Here is a 21,546-nt window from a genome sequence, read left to right as displayed (position 1 = left end):
AAGATCACAGAAGCTAAGGACAAACTATTGTAACACCACAGAGAAAAAGCTATCTCCTACTATGCAGACCACATATAAGCGCTCAGAACTGCTCCTACAAATACCCATTACTACTTCATCCCTGGAGCTGTGAGTAGTCTCTCAGTAACCAGCTCCACTAAAAACATACTCCCTAGCAGGAGTCTCATATTGATCATAATCAAAGTGTCAGCCCATTTGATTATTCTTATAAAGGTATATTTAAAGGCTTTTCATCTTTTATTTATTAATTGATATTTTGTGCAATTATCCAGTGATTATAATGTCTCAGACACCACTGGAGGTTTCCTTTTAGATGCGTGTAGCTGAACTCCGTAATCTCTTTTAGGAGACCCTATTAACCCCAATTCTCAGTTACCTGAGTTACTCATGTTGCTGTATTTGGAGCCAGGAGCAGAGAGAACTGTAAGTGCTCTGAAGACATTTGTACAGTCAGATTCTGGGGCAATCAGGGATGTACTCAGCCCCTGGTTTCAATCAGAGCAACCTCTGGACTGCCTTACAGTCTGTTTCCCATGGGCGACTAAAGGAACTGAGAAGCAGATAACAACTGTAACACAATCCACTTTGCCCACCGCCGCCCACATGCTAGTCACATGTTGAAGGAGAACAGCACTAGTGTTTTGACATATCTACTTACTGCATGTGCTGCCAGGCCTGAGTGTTTTTCAGGCACTTGTGGAGACAGAGGCCTTTCCACCCTTTCCCTGCCCCATGGCTTAGAATATTCAAGGGTGAAGAGATTTAGCTATTTAGCAGGCTGTAATGCAGGTGCGGGAATAATTTTGGGCAGGGGGATGCATGCTGAGTTTTGGTAAGCTGTCAAGGGCCACATGGGTAGCCCCACCCCCTGGTCACCATCTTGGGACTGGAAGTCCTGCCCCTAACCTCTGAACTTCACTACTGGAAGTCCCTCCCCTTGCCCCTGGAAGTACTCCATTGGGGAAGAGGGTTTGCCATCTTAGGTGGGAAAAAAATTACATCGTAAAATCAAACACCCATAATAATATATTTTAATTAAAAATATATATTTTTGTCCTGATTTGTGTGTGTTCATGGTGTATTGGTCCTAGTCCATTACTGAAGTCACTAACCACACTTTTCCAAAGATAAACCAGATGGTAGGTAAAAACCTCAGCTTAAAAGCTACCTGAACTCTTTCTCATGTATCTCTTCTTGTGCTCTTTCCCATTTTCTTCTCCTAGTGCTCCTCTCTATGTATATATCAAACCTTCCTAAGCAGCCTGATAAATGCTCTTCTCACTCAACAGATGTTGCCAAATGCAGTGGATCAGCTGTGCTGGGATGTGTTCTGGCACAGCTGATCTGCTTCATTGGGAAAAATATACATCCCTGTCCCGTTATCCTAACCCATTGATCTGGTTTGACAACAGGTGTTGGGTTTCCTGCTCCAGTGATGTGCCTCTGGGAACCTCTGGGGCACAGAAAACTGGCTGTGGTGGTCTTAGCCCCACCACCACACTGGAATGTCAATGCACGCCTGTGGCATCCCAGACAAGGGAACCTGGGCAGGTGCTGCCAGGGCTTTAGGGGCTTGATCCTGAATGGCCCAGGAATCCCTGGCAGTACCTGCCTGAAGTGACTGGAGATTGTGAGCAACTCTAGGATGCCCATGCTCTCCCACCTTAAAGCAAACTGATGTTGGCCACAAAATAGTAGCACAAAATCGTATCACCTGTCACAGATTTTGAGCTTTTGCGATGCAATGAGAGGTATGGATGTGTTTTTTTGGTTTTGCTGCCAACTTAATTTTTTTTTTTAATTAAAAAAATGCTTTTATGGTGACACAAAGAGGATATCTTCATACACCATCAGTTTTGCACCATCTTTCATCCTTTAAATCATAGGGAGAAATGGACCTCAAGGGTCATCTAGTCCAGCATTTCTCAACCTGTGGGTTGCAAGAATATATGAAAGGGCGGCGAGAAAACTTTAAAAATAGATCAACAAACTTTTAAAATGGTTTATCCTTTAAAGGAGAAAAATGTGGAAAACTGTGGCTTTTCTCTTGCAGGCTGGCAGAGTTCCAGCCTGTGAGGGCCTGTTTGGGGCTGCTTAGGACCCCTCATGCCCCACACACACCCACCCCCTGCCCCACACACTGGGAGTGAGGGGCACTGGGTCAGGACTGGCCATTGATGTGTATAAATGGGTCCTGGTACAAAAAAGGTTGAGAACTACTGATCTAGTCTCACCTGTTGCAAGCAATCAGAAGCTCTTGTTAGACAGTCCATCCTCCATGTCCTGGAGTCACCATCTTCACTCCGCCCCTTAAGGCCCAATTTTTCTAGTGTAAATCAGCAATACCTTGACTGACCTCAAAAGTCACACCTGTGTAATGCTGAATTGAGGGGGAATCAGGCCATGAAATCTGTCCTTAAAACCCACATATTCCATAAATCCATTCACTATGGGATTTTTTTCCTCTAGTAATTCCTTTTCACCCACAGAATCTTCCCCGAGCTACTACCCTTGGTTTAGTATTGGTTTTGCTGCTTTATATTAGAATGTTTCTGAAGGTTGTAAATCATCTTGCTCTTGTTTTAAGAAGCACTGGGCAAATTTATAGCACATTACACAAGCTGGGGTGGGGCGGAGGGGGAAAAAAAATCAGCTTTGATGTAGTAAGTTGCCATATTACATTTTATTGCAAGCAATTAAAAATTCACAGAACATGGAATTGAACTTTAAAATAAAAGCAACAGTTTCATGTTTTCAGTATAAAATGGGAGATAGATCTGTAACTGTAAGCAGAACCATGCAGGATGGTTTCCTTTGTATAGGACAAAGTAAGATAAGAGTCTACTCTCAGGAGAGATGGCACAACATGGGAAAATGTGGCACATGAAAATAATGCTTGGAGCACACATTATTTTCAGTGCATTGGAATGGACCTTCCTTGCACTCACACACTTCTTCAATGGCAGCAATACCGTTCACTTGATGCCATCTTGGCCATGTCAGGCCTGATCCAGAGAAGGTGCTGCAAACCCACAGGTCCCAGTAATTTGAGGGAGAGGTGGTAGAAATTCAACACCTCTCAAAACTCAGCACTTTAACCCTATAAAGAAAAAAAAATACAAAGAAACAAGGTAATTGCAGTCTAATATATGAACTGCCTTGTCTTGTTTCATATCACTAAAATGAAAGACTGTGGTTCTGACAAGGAGCTGACCAGCTGAGACAGAGGATGCTGTTATCACAGTTACTCTTCAGAGAAGACTCACACTTTAAGGTCTAAAGGTAAGCACCCTCTGTAATTGTATTCAACGGACAGTAATGGGAAATGGTGGCGGGAAGGAATTAGTTTTCTCCAAGCAAAACCTCCAGCATCCACAATGTCCTTGGCTATTTGAACTGCACTGTTCTCAAAGGGAACTTAGGTCACTTCAGTTACAAATGGGAAACTTAGCTCTCACACCTCTGCTTGGTATGCATGTATCCTTATTTATCTGGCTAATGTACAAAACCATAACATTGTCCACTCTTCCTAGGGGCAGACTGTCACCTCACAGGAGCAATAAGAATGTAATACTGTTATAAGCAGGGCCCTATTTCTTCACAGCAAGCAGTGCTTTCATTTTGGGGACCATTATTGGGTCTCTGGACATTCAAGTATAACATAAGCCCTGAACAAGACCTAAAATGAGCTTAGGTTGCCTGGGCTTACAGACGGCAAAGAAATAAAAAGGCAAAGGAAAGCATGTAGATGTGAGCCAGTCACTGCATAGGCTTCCGTGGTTAAATGTAAAGTGCAACACTGTCCTCTCCATCTCTACTCTCAATCAAAACCTATCCAAACACAGCCTCTACTATACATCAATGATAGTCAATCAGTCAGTGGGGCAGGTGCTTTCAAAAAGGTACTGTCTTCTTAATCTTGACTCTATGTGTACAGTCTTTTAACTTGTGGCTGGTTTTGTAGGTTAAAAGAGCTCCTCACATTTTACTTCGCCCTTCATAGTTTGACACCTCAGTTGCATCCTCTCTCACATATCTCCCTTCTAGTTTATGGAATCCAACTGTATTTGGGTAGGCGGACTTTTTGAGCAAGTTTGGATATATTTAGACGTGCTTTATTTTACATGACTTACTTTTTTTCTGAAATGTTTATCCTTCACTATTCTGGCAGCTTCCTCTGGATTTATAGCTCTTGCTTCTTTTGTATCCTGCACTTTAAAATCCTCTTAGGATTTCCATCCTGCTGATAACTGTGCAGAGGTCTAACAAAGACTGTGCAAACTGTTCTTGTTTTTATTGTTAACTACTTTGGGGGTGGGGGAGAGAATGTGCTGATTAGGGAGAAAACATGGTTAAAGCTATTGATTTGAAGTGCTTTTATATGGTGTTGGCATGGGTAGAAGGTCTCTGTAGACAGCTTTTTTTCAAATATTTGAAAAGGAGCTGTGGGTGAGAGACTTTTGTACACGATTTAGTGTTTTACTTGCATATAATTGATCATGCTCATAGTATTCAAGTCTGAATGACAGGGGAAATGAGAAGAAACCAAGGGGTAGAAGGGTGTTGCAAGATTCTTCAGGTGTTGTGACTACTAATCCTCTTATGCAAGCTACAACACTGACATCTTAAGAGGCACAATTATTCTGCCATCTACTGGCTGCGACTCACAGAGACAGAAAACTCAAATATAACATATGCTAGGACACATTAACATTTAAACACAGTAATAAGATTCACATGGCTTATTCCCATTCATTGCACAAAAACCCTCTTATATAGTCTGCACTAAGAATAAGCAGTCTTGGTAACTGCAGTATTATATTTCTTTGATTTCGCTCTCAGCTCCCTTAATATCACTTTTTGCAAACAAATATCACTCCAATGCCATAGAATGCCACTAAAGTCTCTTTTCAGAATACAAAAAGGTAGTTTAGGCACCTGGGGTATCTGAGGAAGCAGAGAATGACACAGCTTGCTGGATACTTTCTTTCCATTTCCAAAGGAAAGCATTTAGCAGTCAGGCTGTCAGGCACACATGGTTCAAGTCATATAAAGAATTCTTCTTCCTCTTCATTTCCATTGCTATGGTTTGCCCTTGAGAGCCTCCCATCCAAGTTTGAAGGTTGCGGTCCTGCTGCATGGTTTCTTTTGGCCGAGAAAAACGACCGACAGGTTCTCTCCTCAGAGGAGCTGGCAGCACCTAATGGACAGTTTGCAGCTCGTGGTTGAAGAAGGCTGCCCTGCAAGTCCCTTGAAAACCAGCTCAGAGGGGAGAGGCTGCATTCAGAATTGACTACAGTAAATCCTGTATCCACATTCATCTCTGCTTCTTGCCTTTGAAACCAATTTTCGCGGCAGGAAATTTTCAGTCTTGTCCCCGAGTTTACATGGGATGAGGCAGCTTCCTGCTGTACAGTAACTGGTGGGCTGCTGGAGTGGGTTGAAGAGCAGGAATGACTTTGGGGGGTGCTGCTGGAGTTCTTGCATGCAAAACTTTCCCTCTGTTCAGATTTGGTCTTGTACTTCATGGTTCTGACCCTCTGCCTTCTGTGCTCCAGATTCACTCTCCAGTCTGGGGTGAAATTAGGTAGGGTCTTTTCACTCCCTGCATGGTTGTGCTGACTGGAAAGCACAACATCTTTTTCATTGTGCTTTGAGTGGCCCTGAACCTGTTAAAAAAAGGTTAAAGGAACAGAGTGAAATCATCATTTTAGCAGTCAGAAAGTGACCACATCCTCATCTGCTGTTCCCTCTGGTGAAATCTTCTGTGAAGAAATGATTATGGGTTCAAGCGTGATCTTTTGCAGTTATACAAATTAAACATGGAGACTAAAGAACATATTGATCAATTAATTCCAATGAACTGTTTCCATTAACAAATTGTTTTAATTTGCTTCTGCATACAGCTTACAAGTTTTGTTGTTTTGAAAAATTAAAAAAATAAGTTACATATGAACTGCGGCTTGTAGTCTCAGACTGATCCCTGCTGGAAAGTCCTGCAATAAAATAAGAAGTATAATAAAAAGCCTTTCACAATTCCTTCTAGTAACAGTCTTTTTTTAATTCTGCATTTCTGACTCCCAGGGATTGAGAATGCAAGACACTGCAAATAGTCCTAAAATTGTCCAGACACTGCAAACTGATTTAGGGACACTGTTAGTACCTCTGCAGGGAGACCCAACCATGTCCTCTCTATATCAGACCTGATCCTATGAAGCACCCTGGTACAGATCTGATTCAAGCTTTTGTCAGGATAATTCTAAGGCAATTCTATGAAAGGATAGCTTTGGCTGAAGCGTGACACAGAAACCACCATAAACTTGTCTTCCTTAGACAAGTTTATTTTATAATGGAGGGAAAAAAATACTGAGATAATACAAGTTACACATGGAAGAAACAACTAGTAGCTCAGTAAGTCCAAACTTGCTATGGCAAGCTGGGCACTTGGTAGCTATCACTACTCCTGAGAGTGCAGGTTACATTTGAATTGCTGTTGATCTTCACGTACTGTATTTTCAAACTAAAAATACAAGTGCAGTTGACAAACTTATTTTCATCCTGGTGCTGATTCAGGTAGAACCTCATTACACTGACTAAACAAAGGATGTGAAATACAACAGGTCAACGGGAGACTAAGTCAGAACACTGAGCTACAGGGACAATGTTTTCACTACCATGTACTGTTCTAGTCATAAGAAATGTCAGTTTGAACAGGTATAAAGTAAGGTGCAAACTGGTGGCAAATCAGGCAGAATAGCTTTACATTGACTTTCTAGTGCAGAAGTAGTAAAGCAGCGACCATTAAATTACTGTATTGACTGCACTAGGAGAAATCCCCAAATCATTAGGCTTTGTGTTAAAATAATTAACATTTCTCATGAGTTCTAAGATGAAGTCAATAATGGATGTACATTAGGAACTGCCTATGAATCCTTGGGGAAGGGCAGGGAATGGAATGGTAAAGTAATTAACAATAATTCAAGTAATAAATATTAAAGTGCTGATGACTTAGGACATAACCTTTTTTCTCTCATCAAGCTGGGCAACCTTTAAAACAAGCTAGCCCATAATAAATAAACCAACTGGAAATATGACAACAGGTCATACTTCCTGAAGGAAAAAACATGTCAGAGAGGAAACAACATGCTGTCATAGGTGAAAAGTTACAGTGATGCCTGGAATAAGTTCTATAGATTTTACTCTTAAATAAGACGTCAAGAGCACTAATCATTCAAGTAAACAATCACTAGGAGAGCCCCCTAGCTGTGCAGGTAAAGGTGCATGATCCACAGTCACACTTCTTTACATTCCAGACATGCATGTCAGGAAGCATCGTTGTGGGATTCCAAATTCGATCCCATCACGCCTTACTGCTAGTGCAGGGGTGGGGCCCAGGATCGTGATTTGCTTTATTTATTAGCATGATCTTGGGCTCCCCCTGCACCAGCAAGCAGAATGGATAGTATGATAGGAAGCAGCTATAATATGATTACACATATTTTGTGGAATAGCTTTGTACACATTAACTGGCTAATCATGCCTTAAGTGTAATCCGTAGATGGTGCCTGAGAGTCAAGAGTTTGCAGAATCAAGCTCTAAGTCACCGGTAACCAAGCAACTTAACATATGTCTCTGGCATTGCCCCTTCTTCAGATACTTGTGTTCCATTCTGATGTCAGCTTTGCCCCTGCTAAGTGTAGATACATTTCTTATGGCAATATTTTTAATGGACTAATTATGCAGTTGGGATACTACATAGCTGATACAAATCCCTGCTGTCAAATAATTTCTGCACCATCACAGCTATATCACTTTTCCTAGTAGTAGGAATAAAAAATGAGCACTAGATTCAATGGAAACTGTGGTATGTTCTATATGTAATACGTTTTATTCAGACATATACCCTCGTGTTGGAACAGAGATGGCCACAAATGCATACATAGCAATCCTTTCTTGCTGGAATCACAGGATAATGGATTTTGGGAAACTGGAAATGTTCAGTTCCCAGAGAGCAACTTACTTCCTCGAGAACTGAATCTCAACAGAGAAGAAACTCCTGGACTGCATTCCTCTCTCCCTCTACCCAAACTGCTGGTATGCAGAAGCTTGCATAACCAAGCGTTCTACCACCATGGTACAATGTCTTCTTGAAATTGAAAACTCACTTACACACCAAGAAAAAAACTTGAAAATCCATCTACCAGCACCACCTGGTGGTAACATCTTCCAGAACAGAAAAATGCTGAATACTATAAGTACTGCAGGCATTTAAGATGAAGTCAAGGGGTGTTGTGAACCCTTGACTACCATCAACTTCACTGGCAATTGAGAGCCTCAAGCAGTTCACAGGCAAAGGACTTTCATGTGCCACTCAAAGCAGAAATACACACAAAACATCTCCCCCTCCCTCATGTTCAAAGCAGCTCCTGACAAGGCAATAATGTGGCACAGTGTAAAAAAAATTCTTATAAGCCTGCATACCAGGGAATTTAAATGCATCTGTCAAAGCAAAGAGTGCTAGTTGCACCAGGTGGGTGGCAAACTAATTTCCACAATGATGTAAAGAAGCAAGTGCATAAAAGCAAACACTACACAGAGAGATCAGTGCAGAAATCAGCTATGCAGACAGATTAGGAAGATATATAGAAAGTGATCTTTGGAAGGAAGAGAAAGAAGAAAAAAAATCATGAGTGAAAGAGGAATCAACTAGTAAATGAGAGAAAAATTAAGAATCCATAGGGGTGGTAATTTACGAATGAACAGAACTGGTAAATTATTTAAATAACTTATATTATGTGGCACACACATAAAAGTATGATATACTGAATGAAGATTATATTGGAAATAAAATATTTAAATGCAAAATCTGAAGTAATTAAGATTTACAGAAATAATTAAGGTGCAAACCCCTTCCTTAATAAGAAATATAGATTTGTTTCACTGTAACACGTTAATTTTCCAAAAAAATCAACTGAACTATAACTTAATTTATTTTTTTAAAAAAAAGGGAAATTCTCTCTCAGATTAGCATTTCAAAAATTTTAATTAGATCTATTCAAAAGGCACATTGCAAGTGCTGGCCCTGGTTCTGTAGCTCTTAATCTTCATTTTAAGGCTATTATTACTCATTATCACAGCTCCTCTGTGACAGGTGCTACGCTGCCATTTAGTAAATGGCTGCCACTATCCCTACTATAAATAGCTTACAGTTTCAAAAAGAGTGGCCTAACTACTTAACCCTTCTGACTGCAAACCGTAATCTTGGCACAGCTGGAGAATATACAAGAGATGTTCATGTCCCTGAGCCTGAGGCAATGAACTGCCAACAGCACCTCTGTTTTGGGAGCTGCATTTAAATTGCCTGCGAGATGCCTATGGCTCCCAAGCTTTGACCCAGCCACAGCTAATTTAAATGATGCCAAGTATGATTCTTCTCCTCATGTTGAGATAAATCAGAAGGTGATGGAATTAAGGCAAGAGGAATTAGGCCCAGTGAATTCATTTACTATTTGTAGTTATACGGTGTGCCTTCCAGCTGGTTCCAGATTGCTCACCATAACCCCTCACAAGGCAATCAGCATTAAAAAGGGCTGGACTTTCAACCTTCCTGGCAGCATTTCCCCCTCTAATCATGGTGATAAACCAGGAGAGCTGTAGAGAGCATTAATTAGGTGAGCCTATGATGACAGCTCTAATTCACATAAATGGTCCATAAATAGTGACTCTAGGATTTGCCACCAAGCCATAGGAGCCAAAGTTATTTAAGGATTTTGTATCTTAGACCCTCAGCAAGACTCCCTTAGACCTACCTGCATTCTTGTTTAGACTTTCTTACAACCTTGCCTGGAGTAAATCACGCCAGTTCATCTCCCCTTACTCCCAGAGAGGCAAGTGACCCTAAGCAAGCATGAGTGTAAGGGGGTCTAAATTATTTACAGAAATTATTGGACATTAGGGAGTCAAATAACATAGGTGAAAGTAGGAAGTAGAAAAGAGGTACTTTACCTGGAATAAATTATTCACTATGCTGCATTCACTCAGCACAGCTGCACTAAGACCCACTAAAGTTTTCACATAAAATAATGCAGTGTGTGCTGTACTAACACTTCAAAAATAATCTTTCTCCCCTCCAGGTGGCACCCAATAACACAGCTAGAAATCAGCTTCAGAAAGCATTTACAATACAAAACCCTGAAGAAATAATTCAGGCAGTTATGGTAATTTGACTTGAAGTGAAACTTCATCTATGAACTAAAGGTATCTGTACTCACATATCAAGTTATCATTAACAAGCCTAACTTTGTGTTGTTAAATCATTGTAAGTTATGGTGTAATATAAAAGGATTGCTAAATATTTTTTAGAATTTTTTACATTTCTGTTAGTAGGAATGGCATCCAGAGCACAGAATAGGCATTTACAGAAGTTGTCATACTTTTGAACTGATAACCCAACAACAACTCAATTCCACTCTGGAACTGCATTCTTCTCCCTTTCCCTCTCTGACTGAAAGAGGGCACGCACAACATTACCTGAAGCAGGATTTTGTTTCCTTCATAGTCCTGAGTTTGCCATCTGGTGCTGCTGATAGGAATACATGGATGAGGCAAAAGAGGTACCAGCTGTCCTATTTCTTGCACCTTGAATTGCAGAACTGAAGATTCTTTCAGCTCAACAGATATCCCGATAGGCAGCTGCTTCAGACAGAGCTGAACAGCAGTGTGTTTTGTTGTGTAAATGGCAAAGACACAAAAGTTACTTTTCTGCATTGTTGCTTCCTTCTGCAGGATCATCTCATATAATCTTACTGCATCTTCGTAGTTATCAAAGCTACAGTACAGGGTAACACGCAGAATTTCAGCGCCATAATGAACTTGCCTGACACCCCACACAGGCATGTGGTCATCCAGACCATAGAAGTCCTGATTAGCTGGTGCATAGGGGTAAAGTTTTCCATTAGTATTTTGTGTGTGATAATACTGCCACGGTGGGTGCTGAAAGAAATCATGGACCCGAAAAATCCGTTCTTCCCCAAAGGCCTCGTGCAGGAAAAGGAGAACAGATATCCCTGGAAATCCAGAGGTTTTCTTGCGATATTTCTCATAATATTTAATTGGAGTAACACACTCTGATACAAGGAAAAGGCGGACATCAGGGCAGATCCATTCCAAAAGCTGATCAAGGGTTTGCTGCAAAAACAATGAATGTCCTGAGCTGGCAAGGAGATGCACTGTCATCACCATAGGGTCTGCACTTTCATCCATTGCAAAACTGCCTTGAAAATAAAAATAAAGACAAATCAGTGCTTTAATTTCTCTGGAAAGAGGCGATGTTGCTAATGCTAGGTAATCATAAACAACTGTATTTGTCATTTCTCTACTGCTTTCCATTTACAATCACAAAGTCCTTAGTAAGCTTTACAACAACTGCATGCAACTCATATGTTCAATTTGCAGGAGCGGGGGTGGGGAGCAGAGGGGAAGAAAACAAACAAACTACAGGAAAACACAGAGAAATAAAATGACCTGTCCAACATAATAAAGATGGAAAATGGTAGTGTTAGGAATATGTCTCTTATTTGCTAAAATACAGTTTGGAATTTTAATCTATGTCTTTGTATGAGACCACCTGCCTTTTCCAAAAAACCCTCCCAGCTCTAACATTTTTTTTAATAGTACGATAAAGTGAACATCAAGAACACTTAAAAAAAACCAAGCAAGCAAAGTATTTATTCTTGCACATGCTAATAATTTTTTTTAAAAATATACTTGCCGGTTGATCAGAGAAGCACAAATTCTGGGATCCAGCAGAACCATGACAATGTACATCACTGGATAAAGTTACTGCTGCTGTACAAATGCCATGTGGCACTTGAGTTTTAAAGCCTCAGCATATTTTGCTTTGTTAGTCAGCATGCCAATGTTTGTGCGTGATCTAAAAGCTTGTGATCTTTGTGAGTAACACCCTTCTGGAGTGCACAGATAATCCATTCTTTAAAAACAAGGAAAGGAAATAGGCTAAGAAAAGAAAAACAAATGTGAACTACAGAGATAACAATTAGGGCAGATAGGAATCAATCTAAGGAAAGACAAGAGTGTAGGGAAATCCCTTGACTCCTAATTTTTCCATTGTATCATTTTACTCAGGGTGGAGAGTACTGCTGTTCCGTACTAATCCAAGTGTCTCAATTCTCTGTTTGTTGTATACACTCCATAGTCATCTAGGCACCAGCTTTTTCCTTGCCTTTTAGTGCATTTTCTTTCCTGTCTATTGCTGTGCTGTATTTGGAAAACCTGTTCCACTTATGCTAGCAGGAGTCTGGATAAGTTTCCTTTTAATGGCTTTAAAATGTGGGTGGAAGGGGGGACAGGTTATGTTTAAACTTTCCCAAAATCCATCTAATCTTGAGAGGGGGAAGGGGAAACAGGTGCTGCTCAGATTGAAACATCTAGGGTGTTGACAGACATGCAGCTCCCTGCTGTAAGTCATGGTGCTTCACAGGAAGCGCTGTGAGTTACACTGATTCCCCTGACCCAACAGCCGTTCACTGGTGTGTCTGGGGCATTGGGGGACTGAACTCCAGTTCAGAGTGGCTGTGTGTCTGAAGCCTCTCTCACCCCAGCCCCCCCCTCCCCTCACCCCATACTGTCTTCAGAATGGGAGGGGGGAGAAGGGAGGGGAAATATATAGCAAAATGTATAAAAGAGGGACATTTTATATTTCTGTGATCTGGAGAAGGCTAGAAGAAGCAATATTTTCATCATCAATATTATATATCAAATTATACCAGTATGAACTGTATAATGAACTGTAATTTATCTTTGTAACACAAGTGTAGTAAAATCACTGAAGTTTGACTTTCATTCCAGGTCAAAGTTAACTGACTTTGAACTGCTAGAGGATCATGCTGATATAACCATCAGAAGTGCACATCAGAAGCAATAACAGAAGTGATGTTTTGTCATGCAGTCAGCCCCCTGAAGCCCTTTACCACCCTGACAAAAGTAAATATTGTGCCGTATGTGGCATTTCCAGCCCTCTAGATTAAGAAAGCACTCTGACTCTGAAAGAGTTTGTTATTCAAACTTTGAACCACATCCCCTTTTTCAAATTTTATAATTGGTTGAACAAAAACTCTAGGTCTGAAGACACCAACATTTGGACAGTTCCACATCTATGGTTTAGCTACATCTCAGTAAAAGGTTTATTCTTTTACTAATTTATAAATGCATAAATACCATATGCTTATATTCCATGGTAATATGTGCAATATAAAACAAAGGATTATTAAAGGCAGAGAGAAGATTAGATGGATTTGGGGAAAGTTTAAACAATCTATTTGCTTAATAGGCCTGGTGACTCCATAGTAATTGCTGTGAAATAGAATAATTCCTACCCTTGGACAATCACAGGAGGGCCACTTGTATGATCAAGGGACAGCAGGGTAGGTCCTATGAGGAAAGGTTGCGGGACCTGAACCTGTTCAGCCTTCAAAAGAGAAGGCTGAGGGGGGATCTTGTGGCCTGTTATAAACTGGTTAGGGGGGATCAGCAGGCGCTGGGGGAGTCCCTGTTCCCCCGAGCGCCGCAAGGAGTGACCAGGAACAATGGTCACAAGCTGGCGGAGGGAAGGTTTAAGTTGGACATCAGGAGGCGCTACTTCACGGTCAGGGCGGCTAGGGTCTGGAACCAGCTTCCAAGTGAGGTGGTGCAGGCTCCCACCCTGGGGGTTTTTAAGAGGAGGTTGGATGACCACCTTACTGGGGTCATTTGACCCCAGTGCTCTTCCTGCCATGGCAGGGGGTCAGACTAGATGATCTGCTCAGGTCCCTTCCAACCCTAGAAACTATGAAACTATAAATGGAGAAAATAAAAAATTATAGCACTTCAAGCAGTACAAGGGTTTCAAGGCTACAGACAGAAGCCCTTTAAAGCACTGTAAATGAATTCTAAACAACCTTCTCTTCCCCCCCCACCTCCCTAAAGTAGATGTCTCCAGCTAAAGAAAAAATGTTTCATCAACTGTGGGTGTGTCTGCATGTAAAGTAATGCACAGAAAGGATACTGTGCATTAAACAAGGTGCAGTAAATTGTACCCAGGAATGTGTATACATGTATGCCCTGTTGGGTACAGATTTGTGCCCAACAGGATCAACCTGGTTCAGGGCTGCTCCTGCCCTGCTCTTCCACGCAGCACCAGCCAGGGGGAGTGTCCCTGACTGCTAGCTCGGGGGCTAACAGGAGGCATAGGGCTGGTCCTGATGTGCATGGGGCTGGGAGAGCTGTGCCGGTTGCAGGGGCAGCTGGCTTCCATCCCTGTCCCCATGTGCATGGGGTCAGGAGAGTTGTGCTGGCTGCAGGGGCAGCTGTCTCCCACCCCATGCACATCAGGATCATCAGGACTGGAAGCCACCTGCCTCTGCTGCTGGCACAGCTCTCTTGGCCACATGCACATGGACACCCATCCCTATGGGACCAGGGCACGAACCAGCTGCCCCTATAGCCAGCACAGCTCCCCCAACTTGGGGGTTTAGCCAGGCAGCAGTGGCCCTCACTGGGAGCATCTACACATACGCTGCGCATTATCTAATGTGTCATTTATCTAGTACCTGTATGTGCTGGTACCAGCAAATGGCACATTAGACTAATTTAATTCACAGTAGGTTCAGTGCATGTATACATGGTGACACTTTACTGCACATTAGAATAGTCTAATAGTCTAATGTGCAGTAAAGTGTTTCATGTAGACATGCCCTATATGTTACAGTCCTGAATCTCAGTGATTTTGGATAGGGAAGAGGGACAGGACACTCAGCTGACTTCCTGTGTCTCAGATCAACAGGAATTTTGCCTGGGTATTAAAGTTAAAGAAAGACCTTCAGAGTCTGGCCTCCAGCAAGAAATATAAACTCAGTTCCAATGCAGATGTTATCTGTTCTCCAAGAAGGGCTGCTGCTGTTCCAGGCACCTTAGAAGAGGCATCCAAGGCTACCACATCACTAGTGTGACTCAAATAGAAAAGATAACCAGTGTTAGAACTACATTATGATTAGAGCTCCTATCTCTGGTGATAGTGAGGAGGATAATATAACCCAGGGAAGAATCCCCTGAGGAACAGCTCAGAGAGAAAGATTCAGAAATATGCATTTACTGCAATAACCATTAAGCCAGCATCTGAGTCACCAGCCACAACTTTGATTCCTCCCTGTCTAAGCAGCCACTCCATTCCACCTCCCCCTCTGTGGGTTCCACTTCACCCCAGTTCTGTGTCCACTACCTTTTATGCCCTTCCCCTGTGCTATAGCTTCTATGTAAACTGCTTTCCTATTAATTCTGGCAAAGGCAACTAAAAGAAAGTGGCATGGCTGTGGTCAATTTTAATTTGCTGGTTTCACAAGAAGCACTATATAAGTCACATGGATGTGCTCTTCCTGTGATACTGGTAACACTTGGGAAAATCTATTCTCTGCCTCCTTCCCAAGGAGCACCCAATCTGAAAAAGCATGAGAAGAAAACAATACAGTAGTAACCCTATATCTGGTAATTGCCATCTGTTTCCCCTTCTCTAGGCTAGCATGCACATATGGAAGTGAAAGAGCTGATGCACTTATTTGTTGGCGAACTCTTAGTTTTCATAGGTGTGAATATAGAGCAGTGATGTGCCCTAATTTCCTTGTTGAATCACATCAGCTTCTGCAAATGTATACAGCTCCCTCCCACCTTGCTCAACTCACAGCAGAAGCCTGGCTCTTTAAAAATCCCATGAATGTAAAAATGTCCTTAGGGAAAGGATTAATTCTTGAAGGCAACTTAAAAGTAGATTGTGCTAAGCAAATTTTACAACCTAGCTGCACTTCATGTGGATTAACGAGTTTAGAGAGTGGGGGGTAATGGAGAGAAAAGACTTTCCACTGACTTCATTGGGAAATGAATTAGGCTCAGTATGGAGATGAACTTCAACAGCCTTATGCACTTCAATCTCCTTCCCAGGTATTGGTCCGGAAGCAGCTGTGACCTACTTGAAGTTCCACACAACTTTTCAACAGCTGGGTCTAATTTCTCATGCACAGAGGAGATGAAGCTGACCACTAAAAGAGGGCAATTTTTTTCAGCACACAATACATTTGCCAAAAATAAAGCTTTGGCCATTCTGAAACTATTTGTGAATTCATGCTGAATAATCAGGGCTGGGAAAAAAAGTTGGGTACAGTACTAGCAGTAGTGCCCCCTTCTCTCCCTCCACACCTCCCCTTTCTTTTGTTTAAGAGCTTCAGTGGTCATAGAACTCAACTAAGACATGAGACCCATGATTCAACTTGACTTCTCCCTGAGGGCATTTGAATGTACACCCCTGAAGAGTGCTTAGCCACTGCACTAGAGCAATCCAAGGTCTAGTGCTCCTAGTTACTCCTGTTAATATTGATTTACTCTGTGTAGCTAAATATTCAGTAACATGGAGATAGGAACCTAGGTCTCCCAAATCTCAGGTGAGCTCAGGAGTCACTCTCATGCTTTTGCTCTCAGCCTCAGTGAATATTTACAACTCACCTTTCAGATAAAAGAGCAAACCTTTGACCACCATCTCTTCATTCCCTCCCCGCCCCCCGCCCCAGTTCTGTGATTCTAGCTCTGTTTCCTTTCCTTTTTTTTTTAAACAAACACCCAAAATGACACGTTTCATATCAAATAGGAAACTGTCAAACCAAATTCTTTTTTTCATCAAGAAAAAGTGAGAAATATTATATTAAATTTGAGAAGAGAATTTGCAGGGGGAAGTAGGGGTTGCTTTCACTGCCAAATAGAAAGCACAGTTAATCAGAAAGCCACACTGCAAGAATCAGCAAAGATCTCTGTAGGAGACCAGAAAATGAGCTGTCCAAAAGTTCATAAGAAAATGAATTGCACTCAAAAATAAAATGGTACTATATTATTGTGACAGAGCACCTTTGGTGCCTGTCACTTTAAGGGTGGGAGCAGGGAGCTGCCAGGTGATTGATTGCAGCAGTGATTTTTCAGACTTAGGCCAGAAAGGCACCAGTCTGGGTTGAGCAGCCAAGGAGGTAACATTGTGCTGAGCTGCTCCTTGGAGGTAAGGGTAGGAGCTACAGGGGATGGTTTGGAGGCTCCTGGTCCTGGGTATGGCTTGAAACTGCACCCTGCAGGGGAAGGGTGGTGGGGCTCCTAGTGGCATAGGAGCCCCCAGAAAATGCCAGGCCAGTTACCTCCCTGGTGAAAGGTGGGTAGGGGTGCTTTAAAACCTCAGCCCCCACTATATAGTGGAGAATATACAAACTATAGGGCCAGGCATGCTGATGGAAAGGTGCCTGAGCCTCTGTGGATATAAGACCTCAAGCCCTGGAGAAGGGGCAGTGTAGAGCCCAGGAGGGGCATAAAGGAGGGGTGGAGAGTGGTCCCAAGAGGGGGCAGAAAGAGCTGAGTGCCCGAGAAGGGGCCAGTGGCTAGATTCAGCCTAAGTTTAGGCATGGACCGTCACTCGCAAGCTCAGTTGCAAGAGTAAGCCTGATAGCCTGAAGGCCGCTCTTGGGGAACAGGCGGAGTGGAAGAGTCCCGGTGAGAGGGGGCAGAGTGAGCGAGGCCCGGTGAAAGGAGGGAGTATGACTGAGTGAGTGGAAAAGGCCCAATATGGGGCAGAGTTTGGCTCGGCTGCTGGCTAGAGCATTTATAATCATAGATGCTACCTGCGAGGCATGGGCTAGAGTATAGGAGAGGTTTGGAGTTGTGGATATCAGCCTAGACATCAGGGGTTCAAAATGGGCAGCCTCCTGTCTAAGTACCATCTTTATTATTTACCAACAAGGCATGGCAGGAGAACTAGGTGGGCAGCATGCCAATAGGTAGGAGGAGGGCCAGTGCTAGCACTGGCCCTGGATGCTTACCTTGTCATAATTATTCACAATAAGAGTGACTATCTGGGAATATAATACAACATAGAGTCACACATTTATTTTACTTTAGGAATATACATGAGCTACTTAAACACTATGCATGTTTATACCAACAACACACCAAGCTTTATAAGGCCCATATAAACCTTCACTTTGTGTTTTAGTTGAACAAATTCTTCTTCTCTTTTATATTAAAAGGAATAGTTTGAGAGCAATTTTACAATACAGATCAGCATACAAATGCAATGGCAGGGCAGGGGGGGAACCTATTTTAGTTTAGGAATGAGAGGTAAAGTGAGTGCTATACAATGTAATTAATACCTCAGAGATTTAAAACAAAGAGTAAGAGTGAAAAGTTTAGAAAAACTCCAACCCCAATTCAAATCCTGCACTCGTGGCAATTATCTGATGGCAGTAAAGAATTCTCACATGCTCCAGTAATAGATGCAATGTTATACAAATCCAAAATAAAACATGAATTTGAGAATGGGTAAGTGACTTTAATAACGTAAACAGTTTCCTAAATTCCCTCTTCACAACAGGATAGCTAATGAATTCTCAGACCTGAGTGAACTGTGACTCAATCTTAAATATAATACTATTCAAAATAGGCATGCACAAAAGTATAGCTGTACTCGGTGTGTAGAAAAATGAACAGTTAAAGCACTTTAAAATAATAGAAATTTACAGTAAATCCACCGTAACTGATGTATTTGTCTGCTCTAAACTAGATCATTGCATCTTTACAGTGGTTTCACTCAGGCTTCAAGTTAGAGGTTCAGCTTCACCATACTACTATAGGACTGGTCAGACAAAAGTTATATTTTAACAAATCTTTTGCAGCCTCTTTACTCAGATTTATTCCAAAACACTGTGTGCTGTCATCACTTCCTGGTTATAAAAGAAAAAGCTTTAACAACAACAACAACAAAATTAAAATAAACTGAACAGACGCAACAAATTTATACTGCCCTCTCAATTCTGATTTGTGATTTATCTCAAACATTCTTGATTACAACCAATTTAAAATGTATGCCTGCTAGCTGGTGAGGACCCATTCAACACGGAGAAATTATCTTGACAACCACTGATCAAATCTGAACAACCTCAAGCTTTTTGACCAAGCTTAGCTTTGGCTGCAAACTCTGTGGCTCTGGCTCTCACTCACTTTTGAGGAAGGTGAAACTATCATAATGGAAGAAACTCAAAACATACAACTTTAAATGTATTAAACACAAGCATTGTTTATATTCTCTCGATTTCTTATCTATAACTGGCTAATACAAAATAGGAAAATAATAAGGTTCTGAGTGCCAAGACGTACAGGAACAGTTCACTGTTTTCTAAGTTCCACAATGAGCAATTCAGTAAAGAAATGACAGCATAATAAAGAGCAGGAAAAGGAAGTAGAAACCTCAGTCTACCACTGATTAGCTTACCTGAAGGCACTGTTGAGCAGGCTGGGTCTCAAGTTGCTGGATTTGAGTCACCACTACAAACTCCCCTCAGAAACAAAGTCAGAAATTAACCAAAAGGCAGCCTTTGAAAATCAAACTTTAGCTCCTCTCACAGAGGCCCAGTGACTTGAGACTCTTTCCTTAAGAAACACTATTCTACGAGATCGACAGACAAGGTAGAGTTTCAGGACTCAGAGGAGAGATATATCCCAACACCACTTCCTTGTCAGTTAACATAAAAGACAGTTTTACACTGACACCAAAAGACAGCTTAGGGAGTATGCAGCCCTTCAGCAGTACCATGCCCAGCCAGAGGACCAATTATGGTGGGAATGAATTTTTCTTGCTCAGTTCTCTTAAGTATAATATTTAGACATACTGAAAACAAGAAAACCAAGATAGCAGGGGTTATGCATACTTTCTCTGGAAAACAGAATGACACAGACTAATTTTAGTCAATGTTCCTCAGCACATTTGCTATTTCTTACTGAAAAAGATATGAATTTGCCTTTTGAGATCTTCAGCTCTGTAAAGAAAGATGGATATGGCCTAACATTAAAGTAGCTCAGCATGTGTACTTGAATCAGAATAAATATAGTCAAATTTTAGGAGCAGATATAAGTGAGTCTGTTTTAAGTTGGTGGAACATATACTCCCTCAAGGTTATAATAAGGGTTGTGGGGGAGGGAGGGTTGTCCGTAAAGAATCCCCTTGTATTCTTCCTTTCATTACCAAGTCAGGCATTTAGCAACTGGCAGTTATGGGAATGAGGGTAATGCCTTAAATTTTTGTTTACTGAACTTTATCTTAACCCCCCTCCACCTGTCCCCTAAATCATCTTGGTAAAAGGGCAGCACTAGGACATCTCTCTGAGACTCATTACTGCTGATATAATGTGATTCAATATATTCAAAGTTTTTCTGATATTTATTTGGCTATCAGAAGAGTGGAGAATAATGTGATACATGAATTTGCATTAGGAAAAAAGAGAATCATTTATACTATCTGCTTCTGGCTCCTTCAGATCTGAGAATTTTAGAGCTCTATTCTGCCCTTATTTAGTCTCCCTTCTCATCAGGCTGGATAAAACCAAGATGGACAAAGACCACTACCAGCAAAGACAACTTGTGGAAAAAATGGAAGAAAAATGGAAGGAGACTACAAATAAACATAATTCTACCAGTGAAAACCTCAGTCCACTAAAACCAATAGCAAAACTGCAATTTCTTTAAAGAGACCAAGTTTTCACCCCCTACTGACTAGATAGGTTCTGGACGAATACACTCACTTTCCAGATTGAAGTCTTGGTGAGATTTCAAAGGGCTATCTAGGGCCAGATTCAAAGTATTCAGTGAATTCTTTCCACTGACATCACTGAGGTTTGCTTCAAATCCATCATGAACAAGTTTCAATTTTGCACAAATAAGACTGGCCTATTCAAAAGTAGGCAGGATGACCTCAGCTTATGTACTAGGGCTGTGTAGAGCATGTAATATTTGATTTGACAGCCATGTCGAATATTAAACCGGGTCCCGCTTTGATTTGCCGTCCGCTTCGACTCGAGGTTGAAGCTCAAGTTGAATATTGGAGCTGCTTCGACTTCCCCATACGCTATTATGGGGAAGGTCGAAGTAGGCTATAACTTTGGCATTTCTTGTCTGATCTTGATGAAACTTGCAGGAGTGGTAGCTCCTGATAAGCCCACAAAGCGTGCCAAGTTTCAACAAGATAGGTTCAGGGGGTGCAGAGAGACTGCACCCCAAATTCTTGAGAGAAAACCTCTTGTGACTTGTGTGGAAAGCCACAGGGAGCTCAAAGCTGCCGGCTTGCTAGCCCCTGAGGAGCCCACAAAGCCTGCCAACTTTCTCGGTGATAGGTGCAGGGGTTTGGGGGAAACTGCACCGTAGGCTGCTGACAGACAAAACTCGTGCTCCAGATGGAGCGAGGAGGGCGGCATTCGCTCCGTCTGCACCTGGCGCTTGGGGAGTCCCAGCAGCGGGAGGTTCACCTTTAGGAACACCAGCTGCTCCACCAGAGCAGGATCCAGGCAGGCGCGGTGGGGTGTCACAACATCCGCAGCCATGCTGAACGCGCTCTCGCTTGGCACACTGGTCGGTGGACAGGACAGGTATTCCCAGGCAACTGTGGCCAGATCCGGCCACATC

At 42.0% G+C, this 21,546-nt stretch overlaps 1 protein-coding gene across 3 annotated transcripts in view; it reads right to left on the bottom strand.

The window, feature by feature from the left end:
• Positions 1-4,009: 4,009 nt before the first annotated feature.
• The window catches only part of FAM124B (family with sequence similarity 124 member B), a 47,069-nt gene continuing 29,532 nt past the window's right edge, over positions 4,010-21,546 (bottom strand). For 2 of the 3 annotated variants that reach the window (XM_019503644.1, XM_019503646.1), the window contains exons 3-4: positions 10,552-11,294; positions 4,010-5,690 (exon numbers count right to left, since the gene is read on the bottom strand). In XM_019503644.1, coding sequence (XP_019359189.1) covers positions 5,067-5,690; positions 10,552-11,294 — 1,367 coding nt within the window. In that variant the 3' untranslated portion in view covers positions 4,010-5,066. Of the gene's footprint in view, positions 5,691-10,551; positions 11,295-11,791; positions 12,592-21,546 lie in introns of those variants that run through there. The other variant, XM_019503645.1, reaches the window with a different exon arrangement.

The sequence above is a fragment of the Gavialis gangeticus genome, unplaced genomic scaffold (assembly GCF_001723915.1).
Source record: "Gavialis gangeticus isolate Ggan-Ray unplaced genomic scaffold, GavGan_comp1, whole genome shotgun sequence".
In the NCBI taxonomy this organism is placed as follows: domain Eukaryota; kingdom Metazoa; phylum Chordata; order Crocodylia; family Gavialidae; genus Gavialis; species Gavialis gangeticus.
The sequence above is the reverse complement of the archived record's forward strand: the minus strand, read 5'-3'. Positions and strand labels throughout refer to the sequence as shown.